The following is a 19,990-nucleotide window of genomic DNA, read 5'->3' on the forward strand; positions in this document are numbered from 1 at the left end:
ACAGCAAAAATGTAATAACCGATTTGGAAAACCTGTGGCTTTGTAGACTGCAATACCCACTAGCCGCATCCAGCATGGCAAGAAATTATAGTCTATAGAATTATATACAATTTCATAGCATAATACATATAATATATAACTATATTACTATAATATTATTTATAAATGTCCATATAACAGTATGAACAGCATAAATTGGAAGGCTACAGTTTCCCACTGTTTAGAAGCCACGATATTATATAACATATAGAAACATAGAAACGTAGAAACGTAGAAACGTAGAAACGTAGAAACGTAGAAACATAGAAGATTGACGGCAGAAAAAGACCTCACGGTCCATCTAGTCTGCCCTTATACTATTTCCTGTATTTTATTTTAGGATGGATAGATGTTTATCCCAGGCATGTTTAAATTCAGTTACTGTGGATTTACCAACCACGTCTGCTGGAAGTTTGTTCCAAGCGTCTACTACTCTTTCAGTAAAATAATATTTTCTCACATCATGTATATAGACACAAAGCTACAGAATGACTTTCAAAATAAGTAATAATAATAATTTAATTAAATAATAATAATAATAATAATAATAATAATAATTTAATAGATTTGTATGCCGCCCCTCTCCACTGAGAGTCCTCCAACAGGCTCAGACTCAACCCAGACAAGACCGAGTGGCTGTAGGCTTTCCCTCCTAAGGACTTTTTGATCTGTCCCCCTCAGATAGGGTCCACAACTTGGGTGTCCTCCTGGACCCACGGCTGAGTTTTGACCATCACATTTTGGCTGTGCCCTGGTTCGCCAGCTGCAGCCCTATAAGATTTGATTGGGTTTTATATAAATGGGTTTTATTGGGGTTAGTTTTTTAGCGTTTATATTCAACTTCTTTTTTATTGCTGCATCTTTTTGAATTGTTATTATGTTGTAAGCCACCCTGAATCCTTTGGGATTGGGTGGCATAGAAGTTGAATAAATAAACAAACAAATTTTAAAAATGAGTACGGAAAGACAATTGCGATATCATAGAAGGAAATTATGAAATATATTCAATATATATTTTATGTCGTATAATGAATATGATCGAAAATTATTAATAGTTTTGGGAGGGTTAATTGCTATTATTCATTTGTTAAGTCAAATTTCTTGGCCGACCCTGACCAACATTTAGTTGCAGTCTACAGCAACCATCAAAAGCCAAAATACATTCTGCTGCAGATTACTCTCTCCTAATTCCCTTGAACATCATGCAGGGATGGGGAGAAGAGAATTCTCAAATATGGCAACAAGCAAACAATAAGAATCGTACATTAATCATGTTCCAAAATTTTCTTGCCACTGGGCATACCCACCATAGATGATAATATGTGTCATGAGCTATTTTACACTTCCAGCATGTTGAGTCTGAATTAGGGTATATTTTGGCAAATCTGGATGGGGTGAAGTGCCAATGATAGAACATTTTATACAAGGCCGATAGTGTCAACTTATAATGGTCCCTACGTACCGGTAATTTCTCCCAGTCTTCTAATTGAATGGCATATCCAAAATTCTTCATCCACGCTAACACATTTTCTTTGACTATTTCTTCTTGTTTATCATAACGTGAGAGGTAATTGTACATTTTTATTATGAATTTGCTGTTGGGTCCTACCAATATTTTAGCTTTTAAGTTTTGTTTTTTGTTTATACCAAATTCTACCTAATTAGGAATTGGATAAAGGAAATAATAGAATACGAAGTAGAATTAAATCCAGAAACATACTTATTACGAATAGTCGGAGGGTAACATACAAAAGTAAATTATTATCTCACTAAACATGTATTAACAGTCGCTAGACTAGCCTTCGCATAGACACGGAAGGATGAAAATCCCCTAAGAGAGAATATGGAGATCAAAAAAATGTTAGATTGTGCAGAAATGAGTAGATTTACCTTAGAATTACAGAACTGTCAGGAGAAAGAATTCTTTACTGTGTGGGAAAATTTTTATAATTGGCTCAAAAATAAGTAAATATGTAAGTAAGTAAGTGCAAATATTAACACTAACGGAAACTATTATTGTGATAGATTAATAATGTGATCAGAGGGACATACAGTATATGCATAGAAATGTTTATGTCAATACTACAGAAATATAAAATGTATAGATTTATGTTTTATTATTGTCTTTTTTGTTCCTGTATTGTTTTTAAAAAATCAATAAAAAAATTTTTTTTTAAAGAATTGTACACTAATTCCAAAATACTTAATGTATCATCTTTCTATCTTGGCTGAGTACCTTTAAATAGAATAGAAAATGGAATGGAGTAGAGTAGAGTAGAGTGGAATGGAGTGGAATGGAATAGAATAGAATAGAATAGAATATTCTTTATTGGCCAAGTGTGTTAGACACGCAAGGAATTACAGTATCTCCAGATTACATACAAGCAACAAAGGGATGAATCATAAATCATAAAATACTATCATAAATCATAAGATAACACAAGATTGTTATCAGCATCAAACATATTTTTCCTATTTCCAGAATCCCACCCACCCATCCAATCTCTAATTCTATTTTATATATATATAAAATTCCAAACAAATTAAAAAAACTTATTTTTTTTCTTGCCAAGGGGCCTATTTCTTGAAGGAAATTTTATTGGGCAGACCTGAAATTAATTAAATCACAATTTTCAAATGAACAGGTTTGTTTTAGGATTTAAAAGATACTGATATCTGGCAGAATCATGTGTCTGAATCACAACCCAACTTTTTATATTATTATTATTGTGATTAAATATGTTTAAATGATCTTTTGAACCTTATATATCATTCTAAGTAAGGGTTTTTAGCAACAGGGCAACTGAATCAACCAGATTGTCTTTATTTCTTCGAATATAATGGTGCTTTGGCATCAGTCCAAAATTTGACATGGATGGCGCATCATCAAAATACATATTGTTAAATCAGATAGAAATAAAATCTCACTTGCTTATTTTCATTGCTTCTCTAATGAATTAAGTATGTCCAAACAACTCTAAAGCTAATACGGAAGAAGTGGCAAAGAAGACAAATGTCATTGACTTGTTTGGTTAGAGGAAGTTTCTATGAAATTCTCAAGCCTGCCGTTACTTAACTGTACCAGAGCCCTTGCAAAACTGCATGGGAAATTGAATTTTTATAATGTTTAAATCATCCTTTATGTTTGTTCCACTTGTATAAATGCCAAGGATTTTATGAGCATGAATGACTGATGTTTGTATTCTTGCAAGCCATTCATTCTTCAAACAGAAACCTAGGAGATGACAATATAATTATTTGCACACAATCACTCTCTCATTTAAATGAGTTAAGTTAGCAGGAGATTTACACATGCCAGTATTGGATTTTATTAGATTCCATAACAGGCAACAAGCGATTTATTTTTTCCAGTGAGATGGACTCCTTTTCTGCTCTAAAGTAACTAGGTCATCAGGCAAGTGCATGAAGCCATGGCTTGAAGAAGTGCTGTCACAAATCATTGGCATAGAATTCTTGGCAGTACTTATCTTTGCTGGGCCTCAAATCATGTGGTATTTTTTCTGCCATTTCTATTTGTTTGTTTGTTTGTTTATGCAATTGAAATGCACAAATCTTCAATTTCTGTAGATTATGGCAAAAGACGCTTTTGATGACGTGACAAATGATCCATTGATAGTAACTGCCGAGTTTGTCTTAACTTGGAAATATTTTTTGGATATTTGTTAAGAACTCTGACACTAAGTACCTCAGCTATATCCCTTGGAATGTCTACAGAAATATGCATTTTATTAAACCAGTATTTAATAATGTAATTATTAAAAATAAAGGTATATTTATTTTTTGTCATACTCTAAAGTGAATAAAACCCATTACTTTGGCGGATTGTCACATAAATCTTTCGACTCAGGATCATCTTGTAGAGGAGATGGGTGGCATAAAAATTGAATAAACAAACAAACAAACATTTTTAACCAGTACATACAAAGTTTGAGTATTCTTTGATTAAATATCTCTGTCTCTTGCTTTTCTGTCTCTACTAAATTTAGCTCGATTGATTTCTTTCATTCACAGCTTACTAATATGAATTTTATGTCTCATATAAACCTAGATTTTTGATGAGTGAGCAGACTTAGCATAATACTGAATCTCCACGACTCTTAAGCACTTCTGTCCTGATGTTTGATCTTGAACTGTCAATAAATTTAATTTTAAAAAATTGTACGCTGATGGCAATTGTTATTTTGCAACATATGGTCTGAATTAATTACTTCAGTTCTCATTTCAAACGCTTATCCCAATAGATAATGCCTGCATGCCTCAACTATGACAAATATATGGTCACATTTAGATTAAATCATAACATTTACCTATCTTGTGCTCCAAAAAACAGTTGCAACCAGAATGTGAGACTTGGCCCAATATGGCCTTAACCAAGACTATAATTGTTTGCGAACTGCTCCTATAAATTCTGCTCGGAGAATCTCGTTTCACTGGATCCGCCAGATCAGATCAACCAGATGGCACCCTTTCTGGAAACATCAATATTTTCTTGCAGCCCCTCCTAGCTGGAATTTTCTATTCAAGTTTAAAATGGTGATTTTGAAATGAGTGGATGTCAATTTATAGAATTCCCCAGCCGGAGTATAGCTGACTGGGAGCTCAAGGTCATCCATTTTAAAGTTGCCAGGGCTGAGGAAGACTGGTTCAGAAGAGTGAAATTTCCACAGAGCATACTAGAATTGCAAAACCTCTGCTCTAACCTGGAGCTGATAACAAAAGGCAGATCTTTACCAATCAAATACTTATAAAATATAAGATAGAAAACCTGGAAGGAATACATCTGGAGCCATTATTTGTTGTGAGCCACTCTGAGTCTTCGGAGAGGGGTGGCATACAAGACTAATAAATAATAATAATAATAATAATGATGATGATGATGATGATGATGATAATAATAATTATTATTATTATTATGACTACTACGACTACTATTATTGTTATCTCTATTATTATGCAAAACAATACGCTGATGGCCTGAAAGGGTAAATTACTTTCGCCGTAGCTCTATGAACAAAATTCAAACCCACAAATCATCATTAAAATACTTTCTCAATATCTCTTTAGTCTCTTATCTGAAAGAAACAGAAGATGGTACAAAACTAGAATCGCAATGGTTCTGGTGTTCAGAAAAGAGAGGCACTAATATTAAGGGGAGCAGGAACTGAAATCTTGCCACTCAGAATGGACCCTGGACTCAATCTGTCAGTAACATTAACTTTCCTATAATTGAAGAATATTGATTATAATGTTTCAAAATGTTGGTTGTATTATTATCAGCAAATTATTATGTAAGCTTAATAGGATTTGATAGATTACAGAGCCGTTGTGAAGCATACATAGCCATAGGGCTGAGATGATCAGGTGTACTGTCTTGAGTACCATTTGTTGGGGGTCAGGGATAGGGAGGGTCTTGCCTTCTCTTTCTGCTCAAGATCCACATAGACAATTGGTGGGCCACTGTGTGACACAGAATGCTGGACTCGATCGGCTTTGGCCTGATTCAGCATGGCTCTTCTTATGTTCTTATGTCTTCTAATAACAATTAATTAAGAAAAATAAATCTGCTACTGTAAAACAAAGTACAACAGGACCAAACTGTAAGTGATAGTTTTGTATCTGTGTAGCTAGTTACAAAAATAAAAGTTAACATGGAGGAAGAGGCTACATCAGACGGAAAGTTTGTGTGTGCACTACAAGTATCTGATTGAATTATCCCACCTTCACCCACTATTAGCAATGGCTGGAACCAATGAGCAATTTCCTCCATTTTATAAATGGAAAAGGAAAGGCTTCCTTTTGATTGAAAGAAGCGAAAAGATTTTTTAAAAAAAATGTCATTTCATCCCCAAATACATCAGTTATCAAGATTCTTCATTTGCTAGTGGGTTCACTTTTAAAAGACATCAATTGTACACTACAAGGGCAAAGGGGGTATTAAACCGCCTCAATTTCTAACCTGGCCAGTAATGAAAGCAGCAGTAATCTGTAAAATGCAGAAACCTTGCCAATCACCCTGAGCAAATTTAAGATGAATCACAATTTATTTATTTGTTTGTTGGATTTATGCCGCCCTACTGCTGGAGGACTCTGGGCAGCTTATAGCAAAGACATCTAAAAAAACTGTTTAAAAGAACAATTTAAAAACCCTTATTAAAAACATTCATATTCTTTGTGGCTGGAGCTAAAAGATGTCTCATTTGGTCAATGACCCCAAGCCTGCTGGTACAGCCAGGTCTTTAAGGCTTTCCAGAAAGCCAGTAGGGTGTGGGCAGTACAGATCTCAGGAGGTAGCTGGTTCCAGAGAGCTGGTGCTGCCACAAAGAAGGCCCTCCCCTGTGGCCCCGCTAACTGACACTGCTTAGCCGGCGGGACCCAGAGAAGGCCAACCCTGTGGGCCGGAGAAGACCAACCTGTGAGTTCTCCTCATTATAGAATTATATCCCCCCAGAAATATATTTTCAAGTAATGTGCTCAGAAACAGGTTAAAAAAATCTCATTCTTGTATGAGATACACAATTTGAGTTTTTAAATAGCAGCTGAAAAGTGTAACACAAAGCTGCCAAAATCACACCTTTCATTCTGGATTGCTTCCTTTATGTTAAGAACACAACTGACATTTGGATTCAGTTCTTTAAAATCTCTGCTTTCTACAGGCATCTACAGAAGAAAGTGGGAAAACATGGCCAATTGCTCTGAATGTATATTTGTAATGTTTCATTAGGCCTCCAGTTGAGACTAACAATAAACTTTAATGCCTCAGCGTAATAATATGCAGTTCTGCCTCCAAAAGAAGCAAAAAGAAGCCCTTATCACCTCGAAGTTCGGCTACTGTAACGCTCTCTGCATGGGGCTACCTTTGAAGAGCGTTCGGAGACTGCAAATAGTGCAAAATGCATCCATGTGAGCTATTGTGGGTCTTCCAAGATCTGCCCACATCTCAACATCACTCTGTGAGCTGCATTGGTTGCCGATTGCTCTCTGGACACAATTCGAAGTGTTGGTTATGACCTATAAAGCCCTACATGGCTTAGGACCAGATTACCTACGGGACTGTCTTCTGCCTTATGTATCCCAGCGACTGGTCAGATCCCACATGGTCAGCCTTATCCAGGTCCCATCAGCCAGGCAATGTCGTCTGGTGAGGTCTAGGGGAAGAGCCTACTCTGTGGTGGCTCCAGCCCTTTGGAACTATGTCCCTCCAGAGATTTGTACTACCCCCACCCTCCTGGCCTTTCACAAGGCCCTGAAGACCCATCTTTGCCGGCAGGCATGGGGGGCCGTGAGTGTCCAGAAATAACTCCAACTGGTGTTGTGAATGGCTAAATCCAGTTGTATGAATGCGGATGACTGAAAAAGGGGTTTTACATTTTTGTAGCTTTTTAATATTAGATTTCTGTTTTTATATTTGTATTTATTTTGTTGTAAGCCGCCCTGAGTCGGTTGAGAAGAATGGCATAGAAATCTAAATAAATAAATAAATAAAATAAACAACAACCACCACCAAATAAAAGACTTAGGCCAAAGAGGAATATAATCATGAAAACCAATGGCCGAAGAGAACTTCATTCAACACTTTAAGACTGACCTTGTACCAGTTATCAAATGCTATCCCAGACACAGATTCTTGGAGGATCCCAAAATCTGCATGTTTGTAAGAATTCCGTTTATTTCCCCTCTTATTTGTCCATAACATTATTTAATTTACTTAATTTACTATTTCATTTAGCAATTATTGTCCTTAAATATCGTCCTTAAGATGAAGGTACATGGAATCACCAAGGGAAGTAGCTTGGAAAAAAAAAGACTGAAATGGCCCTGCTGCTACTTATTATTTGGTGCACATGTTAGAGATGGACGGTATTCTAAAATTTATGCTATGCTGACACTGTAATCACAATGGTTTGTTTTCTACTTATGAATCAAATAATAAAAAAGGAATGCAAAAGGGATATGCAGTTACAGCATGTTATACTGTAAATAATCTGAGGATTTCTAGCTCCATCAAACTTTAACTTCCAACATCCCAGTCCCATTATCCAGGGGGACTGGAGCTTCTGGGAGTTGTGATTCAGCAACATACAGTTAATGTAATTTTTTGCATTATGAATTGATAGCCATTAAAGTACAAATAGCAAAGAGGAGAGGCAAACAGAATTCTTACAACGAACACAAATTTTGAAGTCTTCCAAGGATCTTATTTGGATCGGTGCTATTATCAGTTAAGGGGTAAGGATATGTTGAACGAGCTTGTAGAAAACAGAAAATACATTGAAATTCTGAAAATTATATCAGCTGAATCTATCTACGTGGATTCTTCCTAACTGCAAAAAAATAAAATGGCAATGGTGAAGTGAAGTAAATTGCCCCCCAAATGAAATCCACAATTTCATTCCCATCAGATCTCTCACCCCCTCTGCCCCCCGTCCCGTGCTCTCCCTCTTTCTCCTGAACTATCAGGAAAGTGAAATCTGGAACAGTCGGGTGCAAAAGAGTAAATGTAATTTATCTAAGCTGCCCTGAGTCTGCGGAGAAGGGCGGCATAGAAATCCAACCAACCAAATAAATAAATAAATAAATATGTCTCTTTGTATTCAGAAAAGGATGAGAATGAAATAATTGAGATTCAATGCTTAAAGAACAACTTTAATTATGCGGTATTTTTAATATTTTGGGAAAATCATCACTATGAGAGTGGAGGAGAAATGGTAGAAGATTATAAAATCGCTATGGGAGTGGAGGAGGTATGGTGGAAGTTTATAAAATAAACTCAATGTTTGATTTCACCATTATCATTTAAGAATCACCTGTCAAAATTAGCTGGCAGTAGATTCAGGACAAAAGAAAATAGCCCCTTATGGAATTTACTATCTCCACGATAATTAAATAGCTCTTAAAGGAGGGTTAGGCAAACACATAGTGATGAATAAACCTAATAACAGATATTAATAAAGTAGCTGCTAGAGCTGAGCTGGCAGGGATTGCTGATTCCTAGCCAGGAAGAACTCGAGAACATAGTGGTGGAGAATCTTTGTTGGAATCCTCTGCTTGTGCACTTTCCAGCAATGGTTTGTTGGCCATGGTACTGGATAAGATAGATCCTTGCCCAAAACCATTTAGCTTTTTATATGTTGTTAAGCAACTCCTTCAGAAGTCCCTGCAATCTGCATTTGAGGCAATGTGATAAACAGGCTCTAAATCACCCCTCTTTAAATATTAACTTTTCAAAGAATGTAGCCTGTTCTCTTCTTCCATTTTTCCTAACAGGGACCTTTTTTCTTCTTAGTGTGAACAGTTGACGTGATCTTTGAAATCTGAGCAATGAAATAATATTGGCGATTAAGGGCCGAGTAGGAGACTTGCTACTCCATTGCCTTTTCAGTTTCACTTCTGTAGCTGAGGGCCATTGAAGAATTGCAGAAGAAATTAATAGAGGGTCTTTCGCTATCCTTTTTTGGCGTGGGATTAACCAGGAACCCTTCCATGCAATCTATTTGGGATCACATCTGTCCTGAGCAGACCAAAGAGAGCGGAGAAGCAACAGCTCTAGGTTTCGTGTTCAAAGTGTATCTGATGCTAACAATTAACAACTTCATTGTGAAAGGCCAAAATGAAGAAGAAGGTTTCAATGATTAATAGCGAGACACATTGACTTTGATCTGAGGCCTCATCTAAAAGTCCTTGAGAACATACAACAAATAATAGAGTCAGATGGGACCTTGCTCTAGCAGGAGGCCCTATACCATTCCAGTCCATTTTTTTGAAAGCTTCCAGTGATGGAGCAAACACAACTTCTGAAGGCAAGCGATTTAGAAAAAGCTAGAGGAGTGAAAACAAACAGAAAGTTGGAGAGGAATGAAGATGCAGAAATAAGCAGGAATGAATAGGTACCTTTTCTCACCGCCATTAGGGAAAGGGCCATAACGAGAACCTCCACCAGATCCATGTCTCTTGAGTGTCTATTCAAAACAAAAATCTTCAGAGTTGGGCAAAAAAAAAAACATTATTGAAAAAAAATTCCCCCAGCAAGCTTTGTATTTCCTTCTCCTGACGTTGTAACTAATTTCCATATAGCAACATCCCTCACTCATTTGTGGTTTTGCTCAACAATAAAACTGTCAAGATGGTCCTAGACTGGGTGGCAGCTCAAGGAAGCTGAAAAATTACAGCAGAATGAGGCAAGAGCATTCAGAGAGCGGAGGGGGAAACAAAATGAAACTCTTTATCAAATGATACCTGCGATCAAGATGCTACAAAACAAGCTTTAGGACTTCCTCCAGGAGAAGCGATGAGATACACAGGCTTGATAGCTTTATCTTGGTTCTTTTTATCAGAAATGCACAATTTAGCTGTTGCTTTTCCTCTGCAATGAACTTACTCCCTTTTCTTTTGATGGGCTGAATTTTAATGAAGATTGTTGATGTCAGTCATGAAATTATAAAATTCTAGGCATTACACTGTATTTTTGAACCAGCCGTTTCTATCCTTTTTATCTTCAGATCCTTAGTCTCTTTGGTTTGACATTTGCTCATTCCCTGCCATAAAACTCAAGAGAAACTATTTGGTCGCTAATTGAAAAAGATGGGTCCTTGAAGCCAAGCTGAAATGTGTTTGGGCAATTTCTGGAGATTCTTCAATTCAGCTCAAACCTACCTCCTTTAATGATTTCTTTTTTCTGTAATATCATTTTTACCGGACTGCCCATGTACTAGCTTTTAATCTACTGCTCTACGCCAAAGAAATCAGCAAACACAATGTGTGGGTAAAAGATCTCACCATATGGTGGTTCCCAAAGTGGGATGGCTAAGTGGGGGGGCACTAAGAGGCGAAGGATAGCAGAAGAGTGCTGGAGGTGGACTCCTTGCAGGGCACAATTCTGCCTGGGGCTCTGTCAGCTGCCAATCAGCAGGCAAGCGCAAGGCCATGTGCAAGGCAATAAAGCATGTTGGGGTGGCCAGGAAGGGAGGTAGCAGCCTTGGCATGGGTTGAAGGCGGCCTTTTCTACAGCATCCTCTCCCCTCTTTAGATCGCCCTGCAGGCCTCTGCCTTTGCAGAAATGGGGCAGGCAGTTTGTATGGAGGATTAGTGGGGGGATGTGCAGCCCTCCGGGATGGAAAACAGGGCAACTGAAGGCACAATGGGCTGTGCTGCCCCGGCCTTGCTCAACCACACTTCTTCCAGCCCCTCCACCCCAGGACACTATGAACGAGACAATCAGTTGCACCTCCCTGCCTGGACTTTGCCAGATCCTGTTGCACTGGTGGAGCTGCCCTGCCCAGCTCTACCAGATACTACTTCCCACAAACTTCCCAGGAGATGGCAGGCGGGAGCTCAGCTTACCTTCCTGGCAAGGCTCAAAGACTGCCCAGCATGTCCATCCACAGGGCAGCGCCATTCTCTCTGCCCCACCTGTTCTGATTTCAGGCTGATTTGTATAATACTTGGAATAAAGGAATTCTCAACGCATCTCATATCCTCTTTATTTTCTCCTTACATTTCAACAAAGCATGCAGTTTTCTTTCCTTGTCATTATTATCTCAGCAATTAAGTAGATAAGCTTGGAAGTAGCACGAAAGACATTCCACAAGTCATTCTAAAATTTATGGCTGATTAGGGCTAGCCAGGAGTCATAAAGAAACAAATAATAAATCACACATCATGTTTATGCTTCGGAGCAGATTTTCGGGATGCAGCCATTCTTTTTTGCAAGATTGAACAAATTCAGCGTCTCTTCCGTTTCAAACTCGGATGTGACATAATTAATTAATTAATTACTCTCTAATATCTCCACCCTATTTCTTCCCGGTGTTTCTGCAACCTTTGAAAACGAGCGTCCTTCCATCTGTGGTCTCCCCCATTTGAGTCACTCGAACTCATCTCTGTGTCATTAGCTCCAAGGTCTACACTAACATTGCTAACTGCCGGTAGAGCAGGGAGATTTATGATCTCTAAATCCCAGTCATCCTCCAAATCTGAAAACTCCTCAAGCTGCAAGGGAGTACAGACAACACCATCAAGGCCCCTGCCAGCCCAGAGACCATGTTCCAGGATGGCATGTTCCAGGATGGATCGGGACTCACTGCTCACAGTCACTCATGCCCTCATCACCTCGAGATTCGACTACTGTAACGCTCTCTACATGGGGCTACCTTTGAAAAGTGTTCGGAAACTTCAGATCGTGCAGAATGCAGCTGCGAGAGCAATCATGGGCTTCCCAAGGTATGCCCATGTTACACCAACACTCCGCAGTCTGCATTGGTTGCTGATCAATTTCTGGTCACAATTCAAAGTGTTGGTTATGACCTATAAAGCCCTTCATGGCACCGGACCAGAATATCTCCGGGACCGCCTTCTGCCACACGAATCCCAGCGTCCGGTTAGGTCCCACAGAGTTGGCCTTCTCTGGGTCCTGTCGACTAAATAATATCGTTTGGTGGGTCCCAGGGGAAGAGCCTTCTCTGTGGTGGCCCCGACCCTCTGGAACCAGCTCCCCCCTGAGATTAGAACTGCCCCCACCCTCCTTGCCTTTTGTAAACTCCTTAAAACCTACCTCTGCTGTCAAGCGTGGGGGAACTGAGATAACTTCCCCAGGCCTATACTGTTTATGTATGGTATGTTGTGTGCATGTTTTTTAAATTATGGGTTTTTAGTTTTAATTATTAGATTTGTATTATATATTGTTTTGCTACTATTGTTGCGAGCCGCCCCGAGTCAGGCCAGAGCAAGGTTGCTACCACCGTTGCCCCTCTTGCCTTTCTGGCTTTGTCTCTGGGACCTTCATAGGCCGGGAAGTGTTGGGGTGAGCACCTATGGATCTCTGCTAGCCTCAGGAGTCAGCCAGCATCCGGGCTGGTGGGGGCCTTGGCAGGGCATGGAGAAAGTGACGTTGCCTGGAGAGCTGGTGGATGGGCATGCCAGGCGGTCTCTGAACCTTGCCAGGAAAGTATGCCGAGCGCCAGGCACAGCACTTTCTTCCTTCTCCCAGAGCAGTGAAGAGAAAGAGAGAGAAAAGGAAAGAAAATTGGAAATGGCATGGATGATTCTCATGTGCATTTACACATTCAGGGTTGTCTTCACTTTGTCTCATCCAGATTTACCTGCACATTTTATAAGCCATAAACTTTGTGTCAGGAATTCCCCGTCTTTGAAGTTAGTGAGTAATTTGGAATTTTAGAAGCATCTCATAGCTGCTGTCACAAGATAGTTGCCCTGGGGGAGGCTGCTTTCTACTGCAGAAGAAAGAGAGGGAGGGAGAGAAGGAAGACAGAAAGAAAGAAAGAAAGAAAGAAAGAAAGAAAGACAGAAAGAAAGAAAGAAAGAAAGAAAGGAAGAAAAAGGAAGGAAGAAAGATGGGAGGGAGGGGGAAAGAGAAAGAAAGAAAGGAAGGAAGAAAGAAAGAAAGAAAGAAAGAATAAAGAAAGAAAGAAAGAAAGAAAGAAGGAAGAAAGAAAGAAAGAAAGAAAGAAAGAAAGACCTGGGAAACTGGTATCACTTCATCAAGCCCATCAATCTCATTAAGAACTTTTATTTATTTTATTTATTTATTTATTTAGTCCAATACATAATACACATCGAAGAGAATAGATATTTAGTAATATAACTAAAGAAACGAATAGAAGAAAAAATATAAAAGTGTAGGTGAACAAATTCGAAAGGAAGAAAAGATAAATGAGATAAGGAGAGACAATTGGATAGGGGATGGAAGGCACACTGGTGCACTTATGCACGCCCCTTACTGACCTCTAAGGAACCTGGAGAGGTCAATCGTGGATAGTCTAAGGGAAAAATGTTGGGGGTTAAGGGTTGACACTACTGAGTCAGGTAATGAGCTCCATGCTTCGACAACTCGGTTGCTGAAGTCATATTTTTTACAGTCAAGTTTGGAGCGGTTAATATTAAGTTTGAATCTATTGCGTGCTCTTGTGTTGTTGCGATTGAAGCTGAAGTAGTCATTGACAGGTAGAACGTTGCAGCATATGATCTTGTGGGCAATACTTAGATCGTGTTTTAGGCGTCGTAGTTCTAAGCTTTCAAGACCAAGGATTGATAGTCTGCTTTCGTAGGGTATTCTGTTTCGAGTAGAGGAGTGAATGGCTCTTCTGGTGAAGTATCTTTGGACATTTTCAAGGGTGTTGATGTCCGAGATGTGGTATGGGTTCCAGACAGATGAACTGTATTCAAGGATGGGTCTGGCAAAAGTTTTGTAGGCTCTGGTGAGTAGTGTGAGATTGCCAGAGCAGAAGCTGCATAAAATCAGGTTAACAACTGTAGAAGCCTTTTTGGCGATATTGTTGCAGATCATTTGATATTAGTATTCCAAGGTCTTTTACTGAGTGGGGGTTGGCTGTGAGATTTTGTTTATTCAGTTTATATATGAGGTTTGGATTCTTTTTGCCGATGTGGAGGGTAGAACATTTGCTGGTTGATATTTGAAGTTGCCAGGTGTTAGACTAATCTGAGACAAAGTCGAGGTCTTACTGGACAGTGAAGTAGTTACTAAATTTACTGAGTTTACTAAGTTAGTAGTTGCTGAGGTTCTTCATAAATGACTACCAGACTTTGAAAACCTAGTATCACTGGATCATATTCAACAATTTTGTTGAATTAACAAAAGATTTCTAAATTGGATTTTGAATAAATAGGCAATTAATTGTTACAGTTTTTAATTTTACTGTGACTATCTTCCTTCATGGGTCATGCAAACCCAGTATTCCAAACAATGCTATTTATAGGGAGTGGGGATGGAGGGCACTGAGTTGTAGGTTGTGGACTGGAAAAGTTTGGAAACCACTGATATACAGTAGTTTTAATTTTAACTTTGGCCTCTAGTCCCAGGAAGCTTGGAATCCCTGGCAGCTTTGAAATGCTGCCCTCCAATGGACTTTTATCAGTACTACAGAAACACATGGGGGAGGACACAGATGTCATGTTGACAGGTTGAAACCTCTATATATCAGAGATCTTCAAACTTGTCAACTGTAAGACTCGTGGATTTCAACTCTGAGAATTCTGGGAGTTGGACTCCACAATTCTTAAAGTTGACACATTTGGGGACCCCTGCTCTATATCCACTTATTTCTTAGCACATCTGTTCATTGGAGAATGGCCAGTGCAAAGCAGTGGTGAATTATGAAAAATGCTATTGTCTCCTCACCATCTAGGTTTTTCTTTCTTGGCTGCCCCAGTGCCAGATACCACCTATGCTCCAATATCTGGGATAAATGGCCTCCCTCCCTCCCAGCTTTTTTCAGAAGCGCATGGAATGCTATTATAGTATCTGGCTCTGCTGACGGGAAGTGTTCCCTCTGCAAAGCCTCCATATGTTCACATTGCAGGCACAATATGGGCAAGGGAGAGAAAACAGAATGGGCTTGATTGAAACCAGGGAAGGGTATAGCAGAGCTCAAAATGAAAGGTGCGTTGCTGGGTTCCAATGACTGGACCTCAGGAATTGCCAATTAATTTGTCATTATTGGATATAGCAGATGGGCTTTAATCTCAGAACAGATGCTGATAATTGAGTCTATTGTTCTTATGCAGTTCTACTTTTTAGATTGCTATTGTCATGTCCAAAGGGAAGCTCATATGACAAAATATGCAAGTCATATACATCAAAAACCATGGCTTTGGCCATTGCATGTTACCCAGAAATGGTCATGCAGAAGAATCCCAAATCCATATATTCTTATTCCATGTTGGCCTCCGCATTTACCTATAAACCCTTGTGGATTATTTATGGTCAAATTAACATAATTACACTTATTGTTCTCACAATATAATAATAATAATAATAATAATAATAATAATAATAATAATAATAATAATAATAATAATAATAATAATAATAATATAATGTAAGAACAATAAGTGTGATTATGTTAATTTGACAATAATAATAATAATAATAATAATTATTATTATTATTATTATAATTATTATTATTATTATTATTATTATTATTACTTTGCACATTTACTTTGGTAAGGTGTCTGCTGGCTCCAAGGTTAGTATTCCATGTCGTCAATAAGAACTGTAATCATTTACATCAGAAAGTCCTTTCAATTACTTGAAGTCATTTTGTTAGACAAGTATGTACGGGGACCCACTTTTTTGTTGTGCTAGTGATTTGGATTGTTGTTTCTCAGCTGCCTGTATTCTATTTTTTATCATGTTTTAATTTTTTTAAATTTAATTCTACTTGAGTCCAGGATTACTAAATGAGACAAATAGTGCAGGGGTTGGGTTTCTCCTGGTTCGGACTGGATTGCCCAAACTGGTAGTGATCTGCTGGTGATGTCAAAATGGTCTCACACATCCAGTTCAGTAGGTGTTGGTCAGTGAACTGACCGAATTCTGAAGCATAACACACCAGACATCCTGATTGTGGAGAAAAAGAAAGTATGGATCATTGACATCGCAATCCCAGGGGACAGCAGAATTGAGGAGAAGCAGCTAGAGAAATTAGTGAAATACGAAGATCTAAAAATCGAGCTGCAACGACTCTGGCATAAGCCAGTGAAAGTGGTCCCAGTGGTACTTGGCATGCTGGGCACAGTGCCAAAGGATCTCAGTGGACATTTGAAAACCATCGGAATCGACAAAATCTCCATCTGTCAATTGCAAAAGGCCGCTTTACTGGGATCCGCACACATAATTCGCCATTACATCACGCAGTCCTAGATGCTTAGGAAGCACCCGACTGGTGATGAAATACGAAATCCAGCATAGTGATCTCGTTTGCTGAGTTGTATTGACATAATAATATAACGATTTAACTAGTGTAATCCCATTGGTTTATGTATTTTTGTTTATTTATTTATTTATTTTCCTGTCCATTATAGAACCATGATGTAAAAAAATAAACCTGGTAATTCTGCCTCTTTGCAATCTGATTTTTCAGGGAGTTGAATTCATGTTACCAGGCAGATTTTAATTGGTAGATTCTCATGCCAAAGTGATTTTGACACAAAGGCTACATCTTACATAAAAGAAAGGTGAGAAGTATGTGCCACTAGTTATGCTTCACCCAATCTCTTTAATATATCCACCCCTCCCAGAGTGTGTTGGCCAGAACTTGCCTCAGTGAAGAATTTTGACTTGCTCAACAATCCAACCACACAGTGTGGTAAAGTCCTTGTGAAGAGCTAGTGATTAGCCTTGATAAAGTTCAAGGCAGAGCAAAGGTGATATTTTGAAGAGTGGGGCTTTTTTCTTCAATCTCAGGAGCCTGTGTTTTTGGTTCATGTGCTAGACATGTACTAAATGAATATTCAGCAAAGCAACCCGCCCACTCCCTTTTGCAATTTAGAAGTGGGACTCTACTTTGCTTTTCTAGTTTTGCTTCAAGAAGGCATTTATGTTCAAGCCTTATAAAAAACTAAGCATATTTTTCAAAGATCTGTACTACCTTGGTGGACAGCACACATTTGATTTAGCCTGTCCCAGGTGACCTAAAGTAGAAACAAGTTTTCATACAACAGATGAGTAGGCCAGCAGAAATTGAGTTTTGCTAAATTTTGCTGAGGTGAGGAAAGGCTCCATAAGAATATAAGAAGAGCCAGGCTGAATCAGGCCAAATCCAACGAGTCCAGCATTCTGTGTCACACAATGGCCCACCAATTGTCCATGGGGATCATGAGCAGAAAGAGAAGGCAAGACCCTCCCTTTCCCCTGACCCCCAACAAATGGTACTCAAGGGAATCCTGCCTGCCTCAACCAACATAGAGGTGGCACATGGAGATCTGTTTCAATAACCACCGATACACTTGGGATCCATGAATCTGTCTATTCCTGCCTTGAAGCTATCAAGGCTGACAGCAGTCATGACCTCTTCTGGAAGTGAATTCCATAAACCAACAACCCTCTGGGGGAAGAAATATTTCCCTTGATTTGTCCTCACTTTCTTACCTATGAGCTTTAGGGAGTGCCCCCTTGTCCTAGCATTGTGTGATAGAGAAAAGAATTTTTCTTTATCCACCTTTTCTATCCCATGCATGATTTTATACACTTCGATCAAGTTCAAAACATGAACCTGTAAAGAAGTGCTTTTTAAATGTGGCAACTTTAAGATATTTGGATTTCAACTCCATAATTTCCCAGTCAGTACACTGGCTAAGGAATTCTTTAACTCCATCCATCTTCTATGAACTGTGGTTTATTAGTTCAGTCATGGCAATTGCCTATTAGGCATTTTCACAACTGATTTAATATCTTGCCTACCTGTTTGTCTGCATTCCTTCCTGCTGGTTGCCTGGTTTTAAGTTCAAAGATCTGTTGTCTTAGTTATCCAGTTTTGACACTGTGGGTGGAGAAAGTCTCGTTTAGAGAGGGAAAAGACATTTTTGAAGTATTTAATAAATTACTATGGATGCAAAGAAATGGACCAGATTTTCCTTCGGTCTGTCCCAATCTTTCCCATTCTGTTGACTTCTTTAGGCATTGAACTTGGAACTCTAAATACATTACACTCGAAAACTCTCCTCCCTGTGTGACCAATGGGTTTGCTGATTGGGAGTTTGGAAAATTGCCATATTTGGGAAGTACAAAATTCAGACTAACACAGCGAGAAGTGGGTTCCTCCCAGTTCCTCCCAGTTCACCCGAACTGGTAGTGACTCACTGGTGACAACATGATGACATCACAGGACCAGTTTAGTCGGTGCCGCTCCATGGATGTGTGTGTGTATGTATGTATGTGTGTGTGTGTATGTATATGTGTGTGTGTGTGTGTGTGTGTGTGTGTGTATATACACACATATATCCCTTAATTTTCAAAATTCAGCTTAAACATGTGACATATATATATATATATATATATATATATATATATATATATATATATAATGTCACATGTTGGTTTTTTTGAATTTGAAAATTAAGGGAGACTAGGATAGATCTATTTCGGCCTTATTTTGGCCTCATCAGCTAGCCATAACCACTGGGACTTGAACCTGCAACCTCTGCCTTGTAAGGCAGAGAATTATCCTCTAGGCTACAGTATCCAATCCCTTCAGCTCTGCACTAGGGAAGGGTTACATATTTTTGTGTCGAATCACCCTGGTGTATTGAAGGAACATCACAGCTCCTTATTGGCCTCTCGACTCAACCCAGGGCCATTTCCAAGGCAGTTAATTTTTTTTTTATTGATAGCCAACAATTCTATATATATATTAATTCTCTCTCTCTCTCTCTCTCTCTCTCTCTCTCTATATATATATATATATATATATATATATATATATGTTTTGTTTTGTTTTGTTTTTTATGTCGGATCACCCTGGTATATTTCAATATATAAATTGAATTTATTTTTTCTTCTGACGTTGCGCAGAAGCCGAGTTTGCAGTCACCATCTTATTTTTGGCTTTAAAAAAATATTATAATTTTCATATTTTTTGTCACTGCACATGTGCGGCACAGGAGGAAGCAAGCAGCAGCGAGGTAAGTTAGAACCCATTCCTGAATGCAGCCTAACACTGGTGCAACTCCAGTGTATCTTGAATCACATTGCAGCAGTTAATTGCTACTGTCCAATCTATACTGTTTTGTAAACATGCTTCACTTCTATCCTCATGAAACAGATGTAGGTACAATATTGGCACATGGTTGGTTCTAAATGAGCATAGGATGGTTCGCTTGCCAAATTATCCATTATTGGTGCAGCTATCATTAATTTGGTTCTGGGCTATGCAGGTGTATAGATTTTGTACCAATAGGGACACATCCCCAATTACATACAATCTGTTTTGACAGCATCAAGCTGTTTGGAGGATGTAACTCAGCAGAACAAAGAGCAACTTTTGCCAAGTGATGATTTGGAATGCAGTTTCTATGTCAGATGTTTTCCCCCACCCACTTCATCTTTCTTATTTAAATTAGTTGAGAAAATGCCTGCCAAGATTAAGGTCAGATGTGTGAGTAGCAAATGTCTCTTG

At 38.7% G+C, this 19,990-nt stretch overlaps 1 protein-coding gene across 1 annotated transcript in view; it reads right to left on the reverse strand.

Annotated features, from left to right (window-relative positions):
- The window catches only part of CD6 (CD6 molecule), a 69,692-nt gene extending 59,640 nt beyond the window's left edge, over positions 1-10,052 (reverse strand). Inside the window, exon 1 of the mRNA XM_070745146.1 lies at positions 9,949-10,052. Coding sequence (XP_070601247.1) covers positions 9,949-10,003 — 55 coding nt within the window. The 5' untranslated portion in view covers positions 10,004-10,052. The remainder of the gene's footprint in view (positions 1-9,948) is intronic.
- Between the last annotated feature and the right edge of the window lie 9,938 nt (positions 10,053-19,990).

This window comes from Erythrolamprus reginae, chromosome 1 (genome assembly GCF_031021105.1).
Source record: "Erythrolamprus reginae isolate rEryReg1 chromosome 1, rEryReg1.hap1, whole genome shotgun sequence".
NCBI lineage: Eukaryota > Metazoa > Chordata > Lepidosauria > Squamata > Dipsadidae > Erythrolamprus > Erythrolamprus reginae.